The following is a 22722-nucleotide window of genomic DNA, read 5'->3' as shown; positions in this document are numbered from 1 at the left end:
GATTAATTTCCAGCTAGAAGCACCCCCCTCCATCCCAATAACCCCTGTATCCGAAACGGCTGTGCTTACCGAGTCCAAGAACCATCGGCTCGAACCACCTACACGAATTGACGCGATGAACGAAAGTGCCTTAGTGAACTCCACCAATTTAAAAAGTGATAACAACAACACCAGTAACTTACAACCGAAAAGACCGAACTCTTTAAATTTACGTCCGGACGAGCGACGATTGCAACTATCGGAAAAGTGTCGTGACGTTTTCAAACTGTTAAACTCCCAAGTGACCTCAGAAAAACCGCCTAGATCCCCTCTAAGTGCCAAACGGTTCGCCGCCAAACAAGTTCCCAAAAACGAATCGCCTAAAAAGGAAACCGTCTCCACTCCAACCCAAACGACTGACACCCTAGTAAATAACATCACCAGTCCGGCCAGCCTAAATCTATCATTAAACGTTAATTGTCAAATGGGACTGGTGCAGAGCCCTACCAAACCCCGATGTACCGCCAGAGTTGACGTAACCCCAACCCAACCGTGGCTCAGTCCAGTTTCCTCCAGCAGTTCGGGGAATTCCCCGCGAAGTTTCACCAGTGTTAACTTGACTTTGCGACCGCCCACCTCCACCCCGCAAGACCCTATTGATATAACCTCACAAAATTCTAGTCTGACTTACTCGACGAGCAGTTTCGATAAGGAAAAGGGTCTACAGAGTAGACTTCAAATCACAGTGGGACCGGGTAATTCGGGTAGTGTCAGTTCGGTGCGGGCGAGACCGAGAAGTTTCCATTTGGGGGATAGTGGTGCAGTAGAAAGTGAGATGGTGTCTGAAAAGAAGGCCAGTTCGATGGGTGATCTTGCAGTTGTGAAATCGGAAGGTAAGAGATTACTAAACTTAAATTTCTTTATTGGTGATTGGGAAGTAAGATGGACAATGAGGCTAAATTTACACTACTAAAGAAAATTCTTTGGGCTTTCTTTTAAAGGTGCGTATTGACTTGCAATAAAACATTCTAAACTAAACCAAACCGCGCCGCGCAATTTGTCTAGCGAGTACGTTGCGCCGAACAGAACAGGACGCGCAAAACATTTTCGGAGGATTGTCGGTAAATGGATTTTGCTCACTGATCGAAACACAACGAACACCGCAAAAAACGAGAACGCTCCGCTCAAAATGTTTTGTTGCAGATTGTTTGAAGTGCGCGGTGCGTTTGGTTTGTTCGTAGTGTTCTGTTGCAAGTCAATACTCATCTTTAAAGAAACTTAGGCGCGATTCTCACTATACGAGTTACGTATGGGCCGAGGGAAACAAAGTTTTAAAAAACAAACTTTTATTTAAAATACCTCGTATGAGTAACAAATTTATTTAGGGAGGATTCGTACATGAAACAAAAATTAAAGAAAATCAAACTCGGGGTTTTAACAAAATACAGAAAGTAAGTTGAGCTAAGCAAAGAATAATAGAATCCTTTACTCAATGCATTTATCTTATATTTATAATCTTGCCTTATCTAATAGTAAAGGAGTGGTATTTAATGTAAACATCAGCTATTTTAGGGATGTAACTCCTCCACCCTTAGAAAGGAATGTAAACTTTATTAAAGTTTTTATTAAAGTTTCCATGACCAAAATTTAAACAATTATATTATCTTCTTTTGAAGGTTCGCTATTTTTAAGTTTTAATTGGAAAAAGGGCCATAGAGACTTCCATAAAAATGCTATAATTAATAACATTATTACAACATATAGTAAAACTGTCCAAATACTTGTTCTATTATAATAAATAGGATTTTTAAGTAATTTATTATTTTCACTTTTTTGTAAATTAATATCATTCTGTAATTGATCAAATTTATTAAAATTAATATTATTAAGATTGAGCAGTTCTACTTTTTTATATACAGTGTTTCTTGTAAAATTAAACGATACATTAGGTAATGGTATTTTCTTAAAAGTATGTTTAGTATTTTTTATAAGCCTTAATAATTATATCATTTAATTTTAACATACATGGTGAACTTAATTCTATAAGATAAGTACTATTAAACATTATGTTAGTTTTCGCAAGATTCTATTCCTACAATATCGGTAGTTGTTATAATAATCCACGTATTATCGTTAATATTTTGGATTTGTGTATCTTCTATATCTATAGATATTGGTTTACAATTTGAACTATTAGAATTATATTTAAGTAACTGTACCTCACAGGGTATATTTTCATAGAATGATTCAGAATGAATATGATTACATAAATATTCATTTTCTGCAATTTTTTTACAGGGTTGGTTAGAATATCCAAAATGTTTTTCATTTGGCAATAAATATTCAAAATTGGGAACAATTATTTGAAAATGATTATTTTTATTTTTTGTAGGTAGTGGAAATAAATGATACAAATTATAATTTTGTATTTCTCTACCAGAGGTATTTCTATAATAAAGATGATTTCTGATTCTTTAACGTAACTTCTAATATTTAAAGTATTTTCTATTAACAAAATAGTTTCTACTGAGGGTTCAAAGGGTAGTTTTTCAGGACCTAGATTCTTTTTTATTAATTGTAGTTCAATTAGGAAATCTTTTATGTTGACAATTGCATTATGAAATACGTTTAATTTTGCAAAACTTATGGCTACTTCAATTTTATCAAAAATATTATATATATTTTGAAAAAGTGTATTTATTTGGGAAAAAGTTGCGTGTATTCGAGTAATGTCGGAAATAAAGGCATTCTCTAGTTCAAAATGATTCATAGTTTCTAAAATTTGATTAATGTGATTCTTTAATGTTTCTTGATTATGAGATATATTTTTTATAGATTCTTGGAAAGTGTTAACGGATTTACTAAGGATTGTCATTTGTTGATTTAAGGAATGTTTTAGGTTATTTTGGTTTTGTCTTAGAATTTTTATATTTTTATCTATTCTTTCGGCATCTTCGTTATCCAAATTACCAGTAATACTTTTTATTATACTACCTAATCCATTTATTAAGCCTCGTTTTTCACGTTTTTTAGTAGGAATTATTTGATTAATTTGTTCTTCAATTTTTCGTTGTAAATTGTCTGTTATTATAAATGAGTTGAAAAATTCATTTTTATATTTAGGATAAATATTAAGATTATTTTTGAGTTCATTATATTTATTACAAATGTTATCACATTCGTGAATTAAGTTTGTCAAGTCAAATATTTGTATAAAAGTCCAGTGATTTATTACCTTTTGTGCGTTTCCTATTTTGTAAGGTAAAATTCCAGGGTTGTTATTTAAGTTGTGGTATTTTGGGGATGCTCCAAAGGCGAAGGACCATAATAAGGTAAGAATTAATATCTTCATTAGGATTTGATGACTTCTCTGTCTAGTCCAACTCTTCTTCTTGTCTGTAGCTGCTTTTTTTTCTTCTTCCGATTCTCTCTTTTTCTGTCTCACGGGTCCAACAATAACGCGTCCAACGATTCTGGATCACTGGATAGATACCTTAGATCGGTACTTTCTTACTTTTCGTCTTCCAACAATAGTCCAAAAGCTGTCTTAGATCGACACTATCTGGCTTCTGGTCTTCACCTAACCGTTGTAGCACTTTTTTGAGTAAATTCTTGAAAGAAACCGTTCTTTTACGTATTCCGCGTCGATAAGAACGTCTCAAAAATCCGAACGACTGCGCCAGTTACGTATGGGCCGAGGGAAACAAAGTTTTAAAAAACAAACTTTTATTTAAAATACCTCGTATGAGTAACAAATTTATTTAGGGAGGATTCGTACATGAAACAAAAATTAAAGAAAATCAAACTCGGGGTTTTAACAAAATACAGAAAGTAAGTTGAGCTAAGCAAAGAATAATAGAATCCTTTACTCAATGCATTTATCTTATATTTATAATCTTGCCTTATCTAATAGTAAAGGAGTGGTATTTAATGTAAACATCAGCTATTTTAGGGATGTAACTTACGTACCGTCACCGTCACGTCAACGTACCGACACGTAATATATTGTTACATTAGACAGTTTTCGAAGATGCAGATGTTTTGACGCTTAACATAGACATAAACGTTATCTTAGCCAGTGTTTGACAGCTCCCCAAAAAGTGTTTTCGAAATAAGTGACACGTTTACCGCTAACCTAACGGTAGCAAAAAGCTTTATTTCCAAGAAATTAGTTTTCATTGTCAACACTTATTTTTATTTGATATTAAACAAACTATTAGATATTTTATTCGTATTTGGTCTACAATATTATATGTAATTTAATTAGGGAGCGTTATTTAAAAATTGAAAAGTACCTAAAGTTACAATATGATTGAGGATTTTGCAGCCCTAGAATCCTCCAGGTCTGACAGCGACTTAGATGATGCCCTGTTGTTAGAAATCATTAATGTGCCTCTTAACAAAATATAAATCGAGCCAATATCTATAGTAATTTTAATTTAAACAATTTATCCAACTCAGATGTAGACTGCATATTCGGTTTGAGAAGAAAGTTATAGACCATTGGTATGTGTACTCAGATTTCCAAATGAATCTACAACTGAAAGTGGACATAAGTGTTCTGGTCAAAGTCTGTATTCTTTTAAGGAGATTAGCCTATCCCAACAGACTAAGGGATTTAGAATCTTGCTTTGGTAAATTAGCTCCAGCATTATCTAAAATAATGTATATGATACATCATATACATATATGATAATTTTGGGCGAAAACTGTCTAATCTAAGAGATTTGCAATGGTTGAATCTTGATAGATTTAGAAAACACTCATTTTATAATAATTCTAGGAGAGGCAAAATCTCGAGTCTTTGCCCAGTTTCTCGGACATATCCCTGGTCTCTTCGTTCCTTAATGTCCTCAGTTCTTTAATATCTACAGTATCATTCTAAAATTGTATTTTTCTATTGCAGTTTATCCAAATACGTAGGAAAACACTCATTTTATAACCATTCTTTGCCTATTTTTAACAACTAATGAAACATTAAGAGGTAAACAATTTCTGTTGTACCAACTGCAATTGCTGCAAACCTACTACATTTTACTCAGAATACTTCAATTAATAAATTGAACATACAATGTATGTATGTTTACTGTAGTTTCCTATAATTTCTCAATATTTATTTAAGTTTTATGTTTCTGTAATATTCGGCAAATATTGTCAATAGATTATGAGTATTTTGTATTGGATAACTAGATTTCGCCAGTAAGGAAGATTCGCCTTTTGATATATCTTATGAAATATATATTGCAATACGTGATCATTCTTTAGCCAATGAGGGCAAAGAATATTGGATAAATATAGAGCCAATAAATAAACATATTTTATCAATATTCCTATAGACTATTGGAGTTACCTTAGAACATTACCAAACTCATCATGATTTTCACCATCCCATTAGTAGTTTCTTTTTTATTTATTGGCAGTTCATGTAGGTAATAAATGCTCCTAATATTTTGTAAACATTATGCACCATCGGGGATTTTCTATAAATAAAAAGTGTCTTTACAAACAAACATAACCTGGGGTTTTTCAGAAGCCATCAGTATTCAGACAAATGTTGTCGGTCAACTAAACGAGTCCCTCCTGTAAAGAATATTAAGTAGTTTTCCGCAAGGCTAACTGCATTAATAGTGAACTTGTACCGGCAGTTTCTAAACAATGATGAGTCATTGTACTTACATGTGTTTTTTATTATAATATTTAACCTGGTTTCTTACTGTCTAAACAATAATCTAACTTTTTGTGTGATAAGGGGTTGCCAACTGCAAATAATTAGAATCTCTTTAGATAGGAGGAAGATAGACTTTACTTCTTATAAGAGAACATGTCCTACCACTCCAACACAACCTACAAAATTTCCATAATTATATTTAGCCTAGCATTCAGTTTTGCCAACTGCGGGGAATTTTAACACAGTTTTCTTAATCACAAGGCATTTTACAAATTATTTCCTGTCCCTGCAAACAAACATTTAAAAAGAAAAAGTCGAGTCAGAATTGTCGAGAGACCTTCTGCTGCTTTCTTACTAGCTCGAGGCAGTAGCGTAATCTCCCTATTTGAGGCAAGTGACAAATAAATAACGCAGTATTGCAAACTCCAGAGATTTCCAACCTCCATCTTTAGAATAGATGTAAAGTATGCCTGTAAGGCTTCTTTAATTTCTGTCTTGACACTGAGCGCCGAGAAATATCCAAGGCATAAGAGAACCTAACTTTTCATGACAAGTGATAGATAGTTATAAAGCACAGTGTTGTTCTTCTTTATGGCTTCTGCTTCTTTCGGGCAATTTGCCAGCTCATGTGGTTAAGCTTCGGATTGTATTTGGCTCTGAACCATATCTCTAGCTTGTTCTACATTACTTTTTGCTTCCGATTAACAGGGCTTTTGATTTGACTGTTGTGTGTCAGACAGCTACAACACACAGTAAGGTTTTGGGTATAATCGTTGATTGAATATTTGGGAATTTTTTTGAATATTTTCCCAAATATTCAATCAACGGTATAATTCAGGACAATATTACCACTGGAAAGGCAACGCATGCATTTAACTTGATATGATTTGTAAGAAAATCATATCAAGTTAAATGCATTTTCAGCAATTTAATTGAAAGGGTAATTGATTGGAATATTGATGAAGAGTTAATAGTCGACATAACTGAATCCTGAATCAGAGTTTTAACTTGTTGATAATAAGAAATTTATTAATAATCAAAACAGTTTCCAAATCAACTTTTGAGAGAATTATAGCCATATTTAATCAGGCTGGAATTCCTTCGTTTATAAATAATTCATACATATCAAGATTTTGAATCTGATTAATTGATCCTCCTAATCTATATCCTCCTTTCACATTCACACAGTGTATCAGGTTTCATACCTATATTACTAGGTGTTGGGATGTTTAACAATGACCCGTTCTCAACCTAATAACAGAAGTAATATGTCTCCCATCAATAAATTCGAGAGTCTTGTACGACGATTTGTTAGGGAATGTGGATTGAATTCGCCTGTACCAGATACCCTTCTCCCTATTGGTTATCCAATTATTTGAATGTTCATCTCATTTATTTTTTAATGTGGAAGAAGATGAGACGGCTAAAGTATCTGCACGTTCATTACCTGACAAGTTGGAATGTCCAGGAATCCATCCAATTTTAAAATTCAGATTAAAGGTATATAACTATTTATTGCCTTCTTCAGAACAAAAGCAAGAAGACAGCCTATGGATAAAACATATCCCACACATAAATAAGTACAAATATAGTCACAAGCATACAGTAATGAGAGTAGCTATGTGATAAAAATTGTAACCCTGAATGGACATTGAATGGAAACTCGCAGCGATTTGGCCAACATGATAATAATTTGATTGTAGGACTCTTCCTTCTCATTGTATATACTCATTGTCTATAAATCCAGGCAATTCCATTTTTCCTTGGCTCCTTAAGCGAATAAACAATAAAATACCTACCTACAAAGATAAAACTGGATATATTCCATGGTCGATTTAACCCATAGAATGCAGTGGAAAATAATAATAATTTCGATAACGTCGGTCGAGCGGGACAGCCTTGTCGATACCGAAATAACGAGACGGTGGTTCGCGTGGGCGGCACTCGGTCTATTTCGGGATAGGCGGAGCGGAGCGGGCGGTTTCCCGCGAACACCTGATCTTCCCAACAAATTATGATTTTTTTAAAATGTTTACCGCATTCACTTCCCGAAAATGACAATAATGAGCATACAAATGAAAAACTGAAACTTCCTTAGTTTGAATCCTACTTGTCTGGTCATAGTCAGAAGGTTTGCATTAGGGCTTCGCAATACAAAAAGTGTAGAGTTCCTTAGGGCTCAGTTCTGAGCCCACCATAGTGTATGACCTTATTAATATTATAAGTATTCTATGGCTTTGTGTTGTTTATATCAGTCTGTCACAATCTATTCAGATAGATCTTCAACAGCTCAAATCCTGGTGTGATTCAAATCTTGTCAGTCTTTTAACTTATCCTTGATCCTTTTATCCAAAATGTGTCCATTGAGTACTACCCTAAGACAAAGTTTTTAGGTGTTATTATTGATATAGTGACCTAAAATTTAAATCACATATTTTTTTTCTGTTCAGCAAAATCTCATCTGCTCTTCTAACATCAAAATTTCTTTGATGTGAGAATTAAATTGAGCATTGAACTTAGTCGCTTATTAGCAAAGTCTGCTTTATTAGAGTCAAGGCTAAAATATATCCTCCTGGGACCCGGATATGTTTTTGTTAAGTTAGGGTTGTGAGGCTTTTGAATATAATAAAAAATACATAAATAAATATTGTTTACTAATAACTTTTTTTATTTTTTTTCTTACTTTGACAGATACATGACGTCCATTAAAATGGACATTGGGTCTTAACCTAAACAAAAATTCCTAATATATAATTTTTTTTAATAACATTTTAGTCTAAACCTATGAAAACGCAGAAAATAATCCATGAAACAGTTTCTGTTGTCAGTAATGCAGCACAAAAATGTGTTGCATTTATTACAAAAAAACTTGTTTTTTTTTGGCACAAGAGTCATTTTTACATCTAACCGAATTTTTTAAGTCTGTGGCAATTTCTGGAAAGTGTTGCTTCCGTTTTCTTTCGGTGCCTAATGACGATGACGGTTAATCGACAAAGATATTTCCCTCAGGATTTCTTCTAGTACCTACACCTCGGATGTTTTCTTATGATTCACTTTGTGGGTTGGGTGTATTTGTCAAAAGTTGAGTGGCAATTTCGATTTTAAAATCTAAATATTGTTGTATTTGGCGTGGAGGGATTTTAAATATTTTGTTATCTCTTCGATAAAAAATCCATGAGTTAGCCATTGCTAGATCAAAGAAATGGAAAATGACCCTTACAGTCCATTTTTTTGATCTGGCTCGAATTCTATAATAGCTAATCATTTGGTCTATCAAGTCTATTCCTTCCATACAATCGTTGTATTTAGCAACAACGTAAGGTCTTTTAACCTGAATGGATTTAGAGTCTTTCTTAGACCACCTTTTACACTCATCGCTAGGTTGAATTCCTAGAGCAGTAGATGCCAAAAGTACAGATTTCAGATCATACCATTGTACAACTACTATTTCGCCATTTTGTCTTACAATTTGTTCCGAGCTGCCTCTACCTATCTTGGCCATCACTTTTTCCGAAGTTAAATTTGCTGCCGTTGGTACACGAGATTTCATAATGGTTCCAGTACAATATTTCTCTTGTTGACGAAGATATTCGAGAAGTGGTATTGTCGTGAAATATCTATCGCAGTAGACATGACTTCCAGGAAATAATGTCCTTCCAAGGCGAACAACAGCAGAAGGTCCAACACCAAGTCGTTTTACAGAATCATCTGGAAAAGTATCTTTTCCTTGATATAATTCAAAGTCTACGACAAGACCATCAGGGGCAGCAACAACAAAGTTTTTCAAGCCCTCTGGATTTGGCTTTCCTCTAATGAACTGCTTCATTTTACAAGTCCCTGTAAATGGGATCATCTGTTCATCTACAGCAACCACTTTCTCTCTAGGTAGCTGCAAACACCTCTGCCATACTGCTTTTATAATAGGACGTACTTTCCAAAATTTGTCAGACCTGCGTACCTCTTCAGCGATGCTGCCATCAATGACGATTTTAAGGTTACTTCTTATAGCAAAAAATCTATCTCGAGTCATTGTATCTGCAATAGCTGAAACTTTAGTGGTTTTTGCCCAGTACATTCTGATTTTGGGATATTTTAGATAGGACATCAAACAAACTATTCCAAAAAAAAGTTTAATCTCATTAAGAGTCAATTTAAGAAATACTCCTTTAAGTTCAACGTACCTTGCATTTGTGTAATCACACACTTTTTGGAATAACTCATCTTCAAAGTACATGGCTAAATACGATTTTGCAGTCCAATCATACCGGAGCTCTGCGCTGCATTCACTAGAGGGGCCTTCAAAATTTGGAGGGGCAAAAGTGTCATCTCTTCTCTAGGACTTTCGCTCTAGGATCCACAGATTGCTTGGCCATTTTTAAGTTTTCTCTCAGGACACTAAGAGGAATTATATCTTCTTTTTCTTCCTCCTCACTGCTGCTTACTAGTTCTTCATTAATTATCTCTTCTTCTCTCCCCATTAAATTATCCATAGTTTGAAGTCCCAGGAGGATATGGTATTTCTTTTGGAGGATCCTGTACCCAGTACCTCACAGACGTTATTTTTGTTTTACAAAAACTGAGTTTTATACAGAAAAATCGACCTTGTTTATATCACAAAATCACAATGCCTCTTACTTTCTAGTACCAATAGCTCATTGAGCATTGGAAAAAAGTCATTTTTATATAAAGGAATCAAGATGTATAATCATTTACCTTGTTACATCTTGCACTTCCCTGAAGCTCTTTGGGAGACCGGTCCAAAGTTCACTTGTTCGAGGAGCTTATTACTTGCTTGTGATAATTTTTTAAATAGCACTTATACTTATTCCTATACTACAACCTGCATGTAATCTGTTCTTTCATTATACATTTTTACTTTTTAAATTGTGTGTTACTTACTATAATATCCCTATTTCTACCTTTGTTCGTGTGAGTCCTATTTATAACAATGAAGCGCATTTGATTTGATAAGATTTTCGAATGCCTGTGTAGTACTAATGGATAGTACAATGTCCTCATTAGGCTTCCTACTTTGTGATAAATTAATGATAATGAGTTATTAAAGGTCCTTCAAGGTTATTAAAATTATTATTACTAAATTAGGCTACTTAAAAGGAAATACCTAACTCTCATTCTCGGTACATACTGTTGCCTGTAGTTTATCCATGATATTGAGAAAGTATTGTAATTTTAATTTTGAAGTTCAGTCTCCTTATCATGAATTGTCTCCAAAAAACTTTAAAAAATAAATAATAAAACCCCCATGGTTATTGTAAGTAAATTGCTTCCCTTTTCCTAAATTTCCCTGAAAATGCACACAGCTTTAATTATTTATCTATTTAGTTAGTACTCCTGTCCTCCTAAAACAACAAGCTCGGATAGAGAATATGAGGATAGAATTGAGGACTGGCAATACTAGGCTGGTGGTCCTGAGACAGGAGGTCGAAGAACTTGAGAGAAAGAGACTACAAAAGGTAAATGTTTTTATTAAACAAACATATTAAGTACTTTAAAAATTTAGTGATTTAATCGCCTAATTTACTTATTGTAATGCCCATTAAGATTAAAGAAGGGTGTAATCAAAGATTTATTGTCCAACAGAAAACAAATTACAAGATCAAACTCACTATCTGGTGCAATATAAAACTAATTCTAGGTAGTACATTAAGTGCTTAAAATAATTAACAATCTAATTCTATCTGAAAGAACAGCTTCGAAATTATTCAGTCATGCCAAATAGATCAACATCAATTGAATGTCATTGAACCAGTTGCATGCTCTATATACGGGGTCTTTCTTGGCCAAATTGGTGCCATAAGTGTCCAAAAATCATCAAAACTCAAAGAAATTGTGTGATTAACAAAAGATCTTAACACTCAAATGAGATTGAATTTAATGAAAATCACTTGTTATAAATAAAAGTGTAAACTAAGCAAACTGGAATGATAGAAAACAGCTTTATTGTTGTGATCCTAAAACTCTATATGTTGCAAATTCTATAAAAAAGGCTTTACTTTAAGCAAATTGAACATTTAAAATGTGAAAACATCTATGGGATCTCAAATCTCATTATGAAAACACTTTATTATAGAATAATTGTTTTGTTCCAAATAGAATCTAAATGCCAAACTTGAAACAATTTTGAATTAGACTAATCTTAATTCTTAATATACCAACAATTTAAAAAATATATATATTTTTCTTTAAACCAAACATAAATGACATTGATTCCTAAATGTCACCAATTAAATAAAACCAGTTATGTTTTCTGTTGATCTTATAATGAAGCTTAGGGTCGTTAAAGAAGTTCTTATGATGGTATGTATCTATATGAACATCAAATCTCATCCTTGAGCAAAGAAGTTGAAATTTTCTTACATTTCTGAAGGTTAAGTGGGAGTCTGTTAACTTCACACCATTTATAAACCTTATCAAGATCATGCTGTCATGACAATTCTTAATAAGAAGAAAAACTTTCATGTCATAAAAGTAGAAATTTACTGTCAATACCAAAAATGGAGCAAGATTGCTCTACTGGGGGGCACCACTTAAGGCAATGTACGTAGATGATCTGAATGCACTCAACTTCACAGATTATCCACAGTATATCTATTAAGCAGGAGATGAAAAACTCTACTAGATATTTATGAAAGTCCTTTTTATAAAATTGTTTGGAAAGAATTCCATTGTCCAACCTATGAACGGCCTTAGCAGAGTGTTTGTAGATTATATCAAGTTAAAATTCAAAAAACACAGAAAAACAAAATTTTCTGGCAAATGGGTTTGCATTTTAAAAAAACCGATACATAAACCCACTTTAAATAAAAAAGGACTTATGCGATGCACCCTTGGAAAATATATTTTAATTTGAACACAAATATTTACTTTTCCAATTAAAAAAAACGCGATGTGGATGCTAAAGGCAACAAACAGAAGAGGAAGGTGCAGGAAGAAGCGAAAAAACTAATGTATATAATACTATTTCAGGATAAACAATTCAAGTTAAATTAAACTAAAAGTTGACATTTGCATTTTATAGCCTGATATGTGTTTCACAGAAATTATGTTAAATTAGTGACTGTTGATCTACAAGTCAAGCAGAATGTTAATTGAAATTAGTGGTAAATATCACATAAAAATTGTCAATTTAATGTGAGCATAATTGAGAAAGTCTTATATATTTTTTTTTTTAATTAATGTGCCTTATATACTGTAAACTAACTACCTATTGCCTTATTTTTTTTAAATTTGTTTGACATTAATTGCCTGTAAATTGATGTGCATCACCTTTTATTAATTAGATCGCAACACGAAAGACAGAAGAAGAAATCGAGAAACAGTTGCGAATGGAAATCAAACACCTCAACTCCCAGTGTAAACTTCTAGAAGGTAAAACCTACTTAACTGTAACTTAACCTAAGTCTACCGATTGATTTTTCAGGCCCAGGGGAGTTTTATAACAACATATACACCGGGCCGCCCCTTTGGCCCGAACACCGACCCCACCGGGTGGCACCAGCACCGCCCCCGGCCGCCTCCCACCAACTTCCGTCGATGATGCGTCGCTCGGGGATTCCCGAACGTGGCGTGCCGTTCCGGAGACCGTGGAACTGTTCGAAATGCACATTCCTTAACCATCCGGCTCTGGACAAATGTGAACAGTGCGAAATGCCGCAAATCTTCCACGGTACGGGTGCGAATACGATTGACGGAGTGTTACCTAACCCGACTAATATCGACGTCTCCTTTGACATTTTTAAGAAGTCCGCTAACGTGTTGAAGAAGAGCGTGAGTGCTGATCCTCAAAGTATGCGCGTTTTTAGGGACGGCGGATCAGCGCTCAGTCCCTCTGAAATGCTTAGGAGGCTTAAGCTTGATATTAACCATAATAATAATAATGAAACTGATAAAGGTCAAATTCCTCTGGTTTCTAGTTCGTCGGCGCCGAATGTTTTACAGTTTTCTGTTAATGATCAGAGTGGGGTTTAGAAGTGAGAGGGTTTAATAAAAGTGATCTCGGTATTATTATTAGGCTGCGAGAATAGGTTGGAATTGACTTTAGCAGTTTAGCTTTTTTTTAGGCTACAATAGCTTCACCTTAAGTAAGTTTAGGCTCAATTTTTAAGTTACGGTCGTTTTGTCAGATAATCTTTGTATTAATTAAAAAGGAAATATGGCGCGTCCAAAAAACTATTTTATCACGAAAAAAAAAATTAAATGGCTTGCGAGGCACCATACTATTAGACGTCAAGATGATACAAAGGAGTTTGAACATTGAACGAATGTTCACATCAAACTAAAAAGTATTCTTGGAATGTAAGGAATGATCTATTTATTGTACGAAGAATATTCCTAAATACTAAATGTCAATTGCCTCCTGTTCTACCACTGGCAGGTTTCTAGGTTAAGATTTGGTTTAGAATCGGAGATCGTTTTAATGAGGACGTTTTTACTCATCCTCAGAAAGTTCTCTATATTGTGATGTAAACCTCAAGAAAATGTTTCAAGTGTTTCCTATATGCGATGCTACAATATACATTTCAACATTTCTTGGACTTTGTTGACAAAATTGCGAGAAACTATAAAAGTTTTTGAGGTAGAAGGAACGCGTTTATGTAAAATTGATGCAGTAACTTTGACTGAAACTCTTGAAAAAATAATAAATATTTTTACGAAAATTGTGAGGATTTGCACCAAAAAAACTCTGAAGTTGTCAAAATAAGAGTTTGTGAATAAGTACGACCAAGTTTTTACCCTCAGGAATCACTCTCTATTTTAATGTAAAAATTTAAGAACATATTTAAAGTGATTCCTAAATTATGCGGTAAAATGTCGATGTTAGATAAAACGTAGCAACATTTTGTAGCTCTTGGACCTTGTTGACAAAATTGCCTGTAACTCTAAAAGTGTCTGAGGTACAATGAACGTTCTTATGTAAAATTAATGAGGATAATGTACTGTTTCTTTGATTAAAACACAAACAACAAAACTTGTGAGGATTTGCTAAGAAAATCATCCAAAAAAAATTATATCGGAAATTGTCAAATATGAAATTACTTCTACGCCATTGATTTTTGACATTCTATTGACTGAGGTAGTACAGGAATTATATTTTAGGCAGTTTCGTAGTTTAACTATAAAAAATTATTAGACTCAACTGCCTAGAAGAATTAATTCAGTTAATAATGCTATTTAAGGCAGTTTAGGCATGGTTTTTTTTTGTTTTTAATTTTCAAGCACTTCAATTTAGTTATATGACTCAATTGCCTAGAATAATAATTAATTAAAAAAATAGAAGCCCTAATAACTTCTACGCCATTGATTTGTGTGAATTATTTTACAATTCCCGGCAGCACTAGTAACTTATTTGACAAGACTCGATCCGATGTTGCCAGACTGTAAATCTACCGAATCATCCAAAAATGACGTCATTCTATTTTAGGCAATTAAGCCTATGATATTTTACTTTTCTTATCGGGTACTTTAGTGCAGGTTTATTATTATGCAGTTATTTATTTAATTGAAAAATTGAAGAACTTCTATGTGTCAATTATTTTACGATTCCAGGCAGTACAGGCATGATTTTTCTTTTTAATTTTAGGCAGTACAATATTTTAAATATAAAAATTATTAGGCTTAATTGTTTGGACTAATTAATTCTAAAATAGAAGCCCTAATAACTTCTACGCCATTGATTTGTGTGAATTATTTTACAATTTCCGGCAGCACTAGTAACTTATTTGATAAGACTCGATCCGATGTTGCCAGACTGTAAATCTGCGGAACCATCCAAAAATTACGTCATTTTATTTTAGGCAGTTAAGCCTAAGATATTTTACTTTGGTGCAGGTTTATTATTATTCAACTGCCTAGAATATTTAATTGAAAAATGGAAGAACTTCTACGTGTCAATTATTTTACAATTCCAGGCAGTACAGGCATGATTTTTCTTTTTAATTTAAGGCAGTACAATATTTTAAATATAAAAATGATTAGGCTTAATTGCCTGGAATAATTAATTGAAAAATAGAAGCCCTAATAACTTCTACGCCATTGATTTGTGTCAATTATTTTACAATTTCTGGCAGCACTAGTAACTTATTTGACAAGACTCGATCCGATGTTGCCAGACTGTAAATCTGCCGAATCATCCAAAAATGACGTCATTCTATTTTAGGCAATTAAGCCTATGATATTTTACTTTTCTTATCGGGTACTTTAGTGCAGGTTTATTATTATGCAGTTATTTATTTAATTGAAAAATTGAAGAACTTCTATGTGTCAATTATTTTACGATTCCAGGCAGTACAGGCATGATTTTTCTTTTTAATTTTAGGCAGTACAATATTTTAAATATAAAAATTATTAGGCTTAATTGTTTGGACTAATTAATTCTAAAATAGAAGCCCTAATAACTTCTACGCCATTGATTTGTGTGAATTATTTTACAATTTCCGGCAGCACTAGTAACTTATTTGACAAGACTCGATCCGATGTTGCCAGACTGTAAATCTGCCGAATCATCCAAAAATTACGTCATTGTATTTTAGGCAGTTAAGCCTAAGATGTTTTACTTTAGTGCAGGTTTATATACTGCCTAGAATATTTAATTGAAAAATGGAAGAACTTCTACGTGTCAATTATTTTACAATTCCAGGCAGTACAGGCATGATTTTTCTTTTTAATTTTAGGCAGTACGATATTTTAAATATAAAAATTATTAGCCTTAATTGCCTGGAATAATTAATTGAAAAATAGAAGCCCTAATAACTTCTACGCCATTGATTTGTGTGAATTATTTTACAATTTCCGGCAGCACTAGTAACTTATTTCACAAGACTCGATCTGATGTTGCCAGACTGTAAATTCTATGACATTCGAAAATCATATAGTTTAGGTGATCATTTGAAAAAAATGGAAGGGTTGGGTGTAAAAAATAGGCCGTCACAATACATTCAGGAGAAGAGAGGGCTTTTTTGATTCAAATAAATGTGACTGAGTTTATAGTGGATGATCCTTAAGCCTAACAGAGGCATAACTAAAGTTTTTATATTTTTTTCCTTATCGTTCCCCTGGAAATGAACAATAACCTGATTAACTGCCTGGAATTAGTAAAATATTTCAATCTCTTTCAGGCAATCAGGAAAGCCTGATAAAAATTAATTCCTATGCTTGTGAAAAAAAGAATTGTTTTTTGGGATATTTAACTGCCTGGAAACCTATATAATTTCCATCTCTTCCACGCAATTAAAATAGAAAAAGACCTAAAGATCAGAAAAGGTTTGAAAAAATTGGTTTTGTGAGAAATTTTTGAGAGGATCAGAAAAGTGAGTCCATAAAAACCCTCTTATATAGTAATAAAAAATGGATTTTAAAATGCCTGGAAGCAGTATATATCTCTTTGTATCTGAGTTAATTGAAAACATAAAAGAGAACTATCCCTAATCAACTAAAATCATTTTATTAAAGGGAAAGCTTGAGAGCAAAAAGCTAAATAAAACTTTTCATTACATATTTTTTTATAATAATATTTAAATTAGAATTATTTTCTAATTTCAGGAAGTACAGGCATAATTTTCTAATATTTTAGGGAGCTGTCGATTTCATTTCTGAATTTTAGGCAGTTCCATATTTCAATTATTAAATGTTATTAGGCTCAACTGCCTGGAATAATTAATTGAATCAATAACGACATTTTAATTAACCCTTTACTGCATGAATTTTTTGTTTTCTTCGAAAAAATTCCCAGGGATGGAGGAATACGCTTTATTTATGTAAAAAATACCAAAAAAATGGAAAGTGACATATATGGAACATTATGCAACAACATTATCATTTATTCAGTGTGGAACCTCAAAAAACAATTTCGGTCTTTATTAAAACACAAGAAAACTTTACATTTCGTACAAGACACAAAAGATTTATATTCACACAATGGAAACTTGCATCCTGATCTTTGTTGTTCACTCCATTCTGGTAAATGGTCAATACCATCAAGACGCACCTCTTGTTGAGGAATTTCTTTGGTAGGTCCACGCTTCTTTTTTATAGCATATAATGTCTGAACCTCTGCTGAAGGTCTTCCTAATATTCTTTTATATTCTTTATTAGCATTGCATAAAGAATCAGCGATGGCCAGCTTGAAGTCCTTAAGGGGTAGGTCAAATTCTTTATTGCTGCGTCTCCACAAGCATTTACGCAACACAAATCCAACATGTGAAAAAATATGTGTAAATACCATTTCTTTGATCGAATTTTAATCCTATAAAATCCCAATATGGCATCCAGAAGGTCGAGGCCTCCCATATAATTATTGTAAACAAAAACACTTCTAGGGCATTCAATCATTTTATGAGTGTTTTCTTTTTTGAAAAATCTTTTTTTCTCACCACGAGGTTCAGAACCAACATAGGTAGAGAGGGTGGTCACGACTTTATTATCATACCATGACACTGTTGCAATATCCACATTATCTATGCGAGATATTTTTTCTTTTATTGTGCCGCGACCAGTTTTCTTCATATCTTTTTCAGATGGTAATGTACATGGTATACGATTGGCTCTCACTGTCCCTAAAGGCAATAGCCCTTCTTTATGTAAGGAAATCATCAAAGGTATGCTAGTAAACCAATTGTCAAAAAATAGTTTATAGTTGTTATTCCTTGGAACACTCTCGGATAATCTTATTACAACATTACTACTCATTCCTAAATTGGGGCGCCCGTTAGGAACTAGGTTGCTTTGGGATCCTGCAAAAAGGTCGAAATCGTAGCTGAACCCGAATGAAATTCCGCTTCTTATAACCCCACTTGTGAGGTTTCTTAGGGTTATATTGCTTTAGTTGACTTCTAGCTTTGGTAGGAATGATTTGCTCGTCTATAGCAAGGTGTTCCTCACGTGGTACCAATAGTAGTCTTTCTCTTATTTGGGTAAAAAAAGGTCTAATTTTGAATAACTTATCGTGACCTGGTTGACCTCTTTGGATCATTTGACTATTGTCATTGAAATGAATAAAGCGTTTTATCGTCTCGAATCTATTGCAGCAAATAACCTCAGAAACAGCAGGATGGCCTAATGAACCATTCCAATAATCTCTTGTAGAAGGCAACTGTATTAGAGAAGTCAAAATGCAGATTCCGATGAACTGTTCAATCTCATGACTTTTTGTATGGACAGGCTTGTGTGGTTGACACTGGATATTATACAAATTACTTTGCTCTATAATGTAACTTATGAGCTCTTTTGGGAAAAGGAATTTGAAGTATTCTACTGGAGTTGCAAGCGTACGAATCGAATTCGGAAGATCCTGACAACCTCTAAATTGAATATCGTTATCGTTTTTCAATAGATGGCACGAAGGTAGTGCCATTCAATATTCTTCGATATTCGTTTTCGAATTTCTGATAGGGGCATATCGTCATCAGATGAATAGTCGGATTCTGAATCTGGATCATTTTGGTTGGTTTGTATTTTTGAATTTACACAACTTTTTTGGATCATCACTTTCATCGGAGTCTATATTAGCTACATGTTGTAGAGTACCATAAAATTTCTTTGTGTACATAACTGAAAATAAAAGCAACCAATGTAAACATAATTGAATACTATCGATGTGTACATTTTGCTGTGTAAGCGGGTACGTTCCAAATATGATACAGTATGCAGTAAAGGAATATAACTTAATTTTAGACAATATTTTTGTAGTTTGGGTTATATATGGCACATGATGCGGTAAAGGGTTAAAATTATTTTACAATTCCAGGCAATACAAGCGTGATTTTTCAATATTATAGGCAGTTTTTACATTTTTGTATATCAGGAAGTGCTAGATTTTAATTATCAAAAAATGGTTAAACTAAGCTGCCTGGAATAATTGACTGAATCAATATTGACACTTACAATAAAATATTTTTAAAATTCCAGGCAGTACAGGCATGATTTTCTTATATTTTAGACAGTGGAATATGTGGATTCTCAAGGAACATTGTTATGTGAAATTAATGGGGAAAATATGCAGTTTCTTTAACTAAAACTTTTAGTCAAATTGTGAGGATTTTCAAAGAAAATTATCAAAAAAAACGCTTCAACCAGAGCTGTCCTAAATACCAGAATATTTAACCCAGAATAACGTTTTTACCCTTAAACCCATCCTCAGAAGTTCTATGACTTCGCACTCCTAATACCATCTAGTAGACTAATATTACAGAGGTAGAGGCACCTCTGTAATGTGGGAAGATACTCTTTACCTATATTTAATACAATTATGGTTTCGCTAATCTTATACAGGATGTCACAAGGATAATTGTGGGCAAAAATTAATATTATTAGGCTGTAAAGGACATTATAAGTAAGTTAAAATGCCTGCTAAAATAAGTCATATCAACATAATTATGAGACACCCTGTATAGCCTTAGCTAAATTACATTTTTAATTAAAAAAATGCTTTAAATCATTTGCTTGCGAGCGTTATATTGTTTTACCCTCGAATGACATGTGATGGCTATTCATTATTAGGTAGTGTACAAGGTGCTACAAAAATTTCAATGTTTGAACAAATGCAAGACTTTTCTTGGAAAGCTTTTTCTATTGCCTATTAATGTATACGATGTTTCGGCTTTGAGAGGCCATCATCAAGCTTTGCCAAGATTTTGTATCACCCTGTATATAAAAAAAAACATTCCGTTTGACTTTTAGCTGTATGGTAAACTTGACAAAAAAAACTAAACACGAAATTTAAATAATATTTTGTACACGTCTAGTCATTGTTTTAAAAACATTTTTCTGCGTCAAACAACGACTTATATGTATGTAAATATTTATTTTTAAATTTGTTAATTGTTTTAAATATAAATTACTTAAAAGAATATTAATTTATGTCTTTTTCTTTTTTTTTTCGGTGATTTTCAGTGTCTGCCTCGCCGGGGGATAACATTCATATTCACGTGACTCCAAGACTGTCTAGACGTAAGATATATTGATGTTGTGTGTGATTTTGCATGTAAAACGCAATTTGAAAAAGGTTTGCTTTAGTGTGCTCAAACAAGCAAGCCATCTAGCGGTGAAAAGTGTAAGCTTACTGGGACTGTCAGTTATGTCACTATGACAGGTGACATTTAGCATCAATTTGCTGACGTCACACCGCACGCGTACTTGACATAAATTTAATATTCCTCTGACGTCACTACCTCATTTGCGTCTGGATTTCCAAGGCCTTTATGTGATAACTATTTTGTCTCTTTTAGGTATTGCTCACTCTTGGGTTCTATGATAACAGAAGCGTCATTCGAGCCGTCAAAACTCAAAAAAAAATGCTGATATGCTCTTTAATTTTATACTTTTTAATTTAGAAAAATTGCTCATAATATCTACAATTATTTGTAACATATTATAGCCGTTGTTGTTTTTTTTTTTAAGTTGTAAAATTGTATATATTGTATTTATTATTTATTTTTTTGAATAAAAAGCTTATTTTGATATGGACGTGTTCTAATTCATTACTCCAATATTATTTATTGAACTCTAGCCCTTTTCATAGTCAAAGTTTGCGTTGCGAAAAATTTGGCAACTTCGCGATTTTAATGTCATTCATTTGTCACTCACAACTGTCATTTATCACCTGATAGTGACAGATGACAATGATGCATTAGTCTATATTTTTGTGTCGCGTCCCATTTGTTAGATTACTAGAACTAACTTGGTGAAAGTTGGATAGAAAAAACAATTAATAAACAAAATCTTAAATAATTATTAAGATAGTACTTAACAACAAAGTAAATTTTATATAACATACAACTATTTCGACAAAACTTACCATGAGTTCAGAACAACCATCCCAAAGTACAACCCAGGCTTCTTCAGCAACAAAAAAATCATTTGCCGAGCAGCAAGCGGAACGTATGAAACGGCTCAGAGAACTCCACAGGCTCAGAAACGAGGCCCGCACCCATAACCATCAAGAGGTGGTCGCAGAAGATGCCAGGAATAAAATGCCCGCAAACTGGGAGGCTCGTAAGAGAAGGGCAGAATGGATATTGAATGATCAGAAAGAGAGAGAGGATGCGGCCCAAAATGGGGAGGATTACGACAGAACGAAACTTTTAAATGTGACAGCCCTGGAGGCCGAGAGGTTGGAAAAGAAGAAGAAAAAGAAAAATCCTGATCAGGGATTTTCTGATTTTGAAGCGGCCACTTTCAGGCAGTATAATAGGTAAGTTGTAAGGATAGATCTGGCACATTTCACTTGATGATGAAGTTGAGAATCTTGGTTTGATAATGGATTCCAAACTAGACTGCCTATTTAGTAGTGTAATCTATATAGTATACAAAAATGACTTGTACATTTTCGACAACAAGCAATTCAGATAATATTTATAGACTCAATCTAGTTTTACACTTTTTTTTTGCAGATTGGTTAAAAATATGCCGGCCAAAGATATGGAAAGATATGAAGAACAAAAAGAGAAATATGGAGAAGCATTCTATGCCGGTCCCAATACTATTGTGCATGGGTTACATGAAGACCGACCACAAGCTATTGACAATTTAGTCAAGAGTGTTGAAGATCAAATTGCTAAAAGAAACAAATATTCCAGGAGAAGAATGCATAATGATGATGCAGATATTGATTACATTAATGAAAGAAATGCCAAATTTAATAAGAAATTGGACAGATTTTATGGGGAGCATACCGTGGAGATTAAACAAAATTTGGAGAGAGGAACTGCTGTGTAAAGTTTTCTAATTTTGTCTTGGGACATATTATTATAGAGAAGACCTTAATTTTAGTTAATTAATTTAATAAGTTATAGTGTATAAATATATTGATTATCTTGTATTAAAAAGAGTTTTTTACTTACAATAGCCTTGTTTTTTCTGCCTTAGAATATGTGAGTTCCTTTCATTGTTTCAGTTTGAGTTGGGGAAAAAATACTCCAAAGAATGAATTCTCTAGTTAAGATTCTAGATAATAATAAAATTATAAGGTTTCTTATCAAATGAAATTTGACTTTCCCGCCTTAATTTGCCACAACTTTCTACCATTTTGATTGGTCCAAGTCATGTCAAACTGTCAAGTT

General features: G+C 33.3%; 2 protein-coding genes across 7 annotated transcripts in view; both read left to right on the top strand.

Moving 5' to 3' along the window:
- LOC126737109 (TGF-beta-activated kinase 1 and MAP3K7-binding protein 2) overlaps positions 1-21123 on the top strand; it is a 34941-nt gene extending 13818 nt beyond the window's left edge. The window contains exons 3-8 of one of the 6 annotated variants that reach the window (XM_050441839.1): positions 14-872; positions 10991-11121; positions 12949-13036; positions 13089-13334; positions 20555-20611; positions 20890-21123. In XM_050441839.1, the coding sequence (XP_050297796.1) occupies positions 14-872; positions 10991-11121; positions 12949-13036; positions 13089-13334; positions 20555-20611; positions 20890-20915 (1407 nt within the window). In that variant the 3' untranslated portion in view covers positions 20916-21123. Of the gene's footprint in view, positions 1-13; positions 873-10990; positions 11122-12948; positions 13037-13088; positions 18711-19601; positions 20518-20554; positions 20612-20889 lie in introns of those variants that run through there. The other 5 variants (XR_007660881.1, XM_050441841.1, XM_050441840.1 and 2 more) reach the window with 5 other exon arrangements.
- Positions 21124-21307: 184 nt separating this feature from the next.
- LOC126737417 (pre-mRNA-splicing factor Syf2) lies at positions 21308-22505 on the top strand. The gene is made up of 2 exons (XM_050442316.1): positions 21308-21854; positions 22054-22505. Exons 1-2 carry the CDS (start codon positions 21460-21462, stop codon positions 22376-22378), a joined length of 720 nt encoding a protein of 239 aa, XP_050298273.1. The 5' UTR covers positions 21308-21459; the 3' UTR covers positions 22379-22505.
- The last annotated feature ends 217 nt before the right edge of the window (positions 22506-22722 follow it).

The sequence above is a fragment of the Anthonomus grandis genome, chromosome 6 (genome assembly GCF_022605725.1).
Source record: "Anthonomus grandis grandis chromosome 6, icAntGran1.3, whole genome shotgun sequence".
Classification (NCBI taxonomy): Eukaryota; Metazoa; Arthropoda; class Insecta; order Coleoptera; family Curculionidae; genus Anthonomus; species Anthonomus grandis.
Note: the sequence above shows the minus strand (reverse complement) of the source record. Positions and strands in the feature narration are given on the sequence as shown.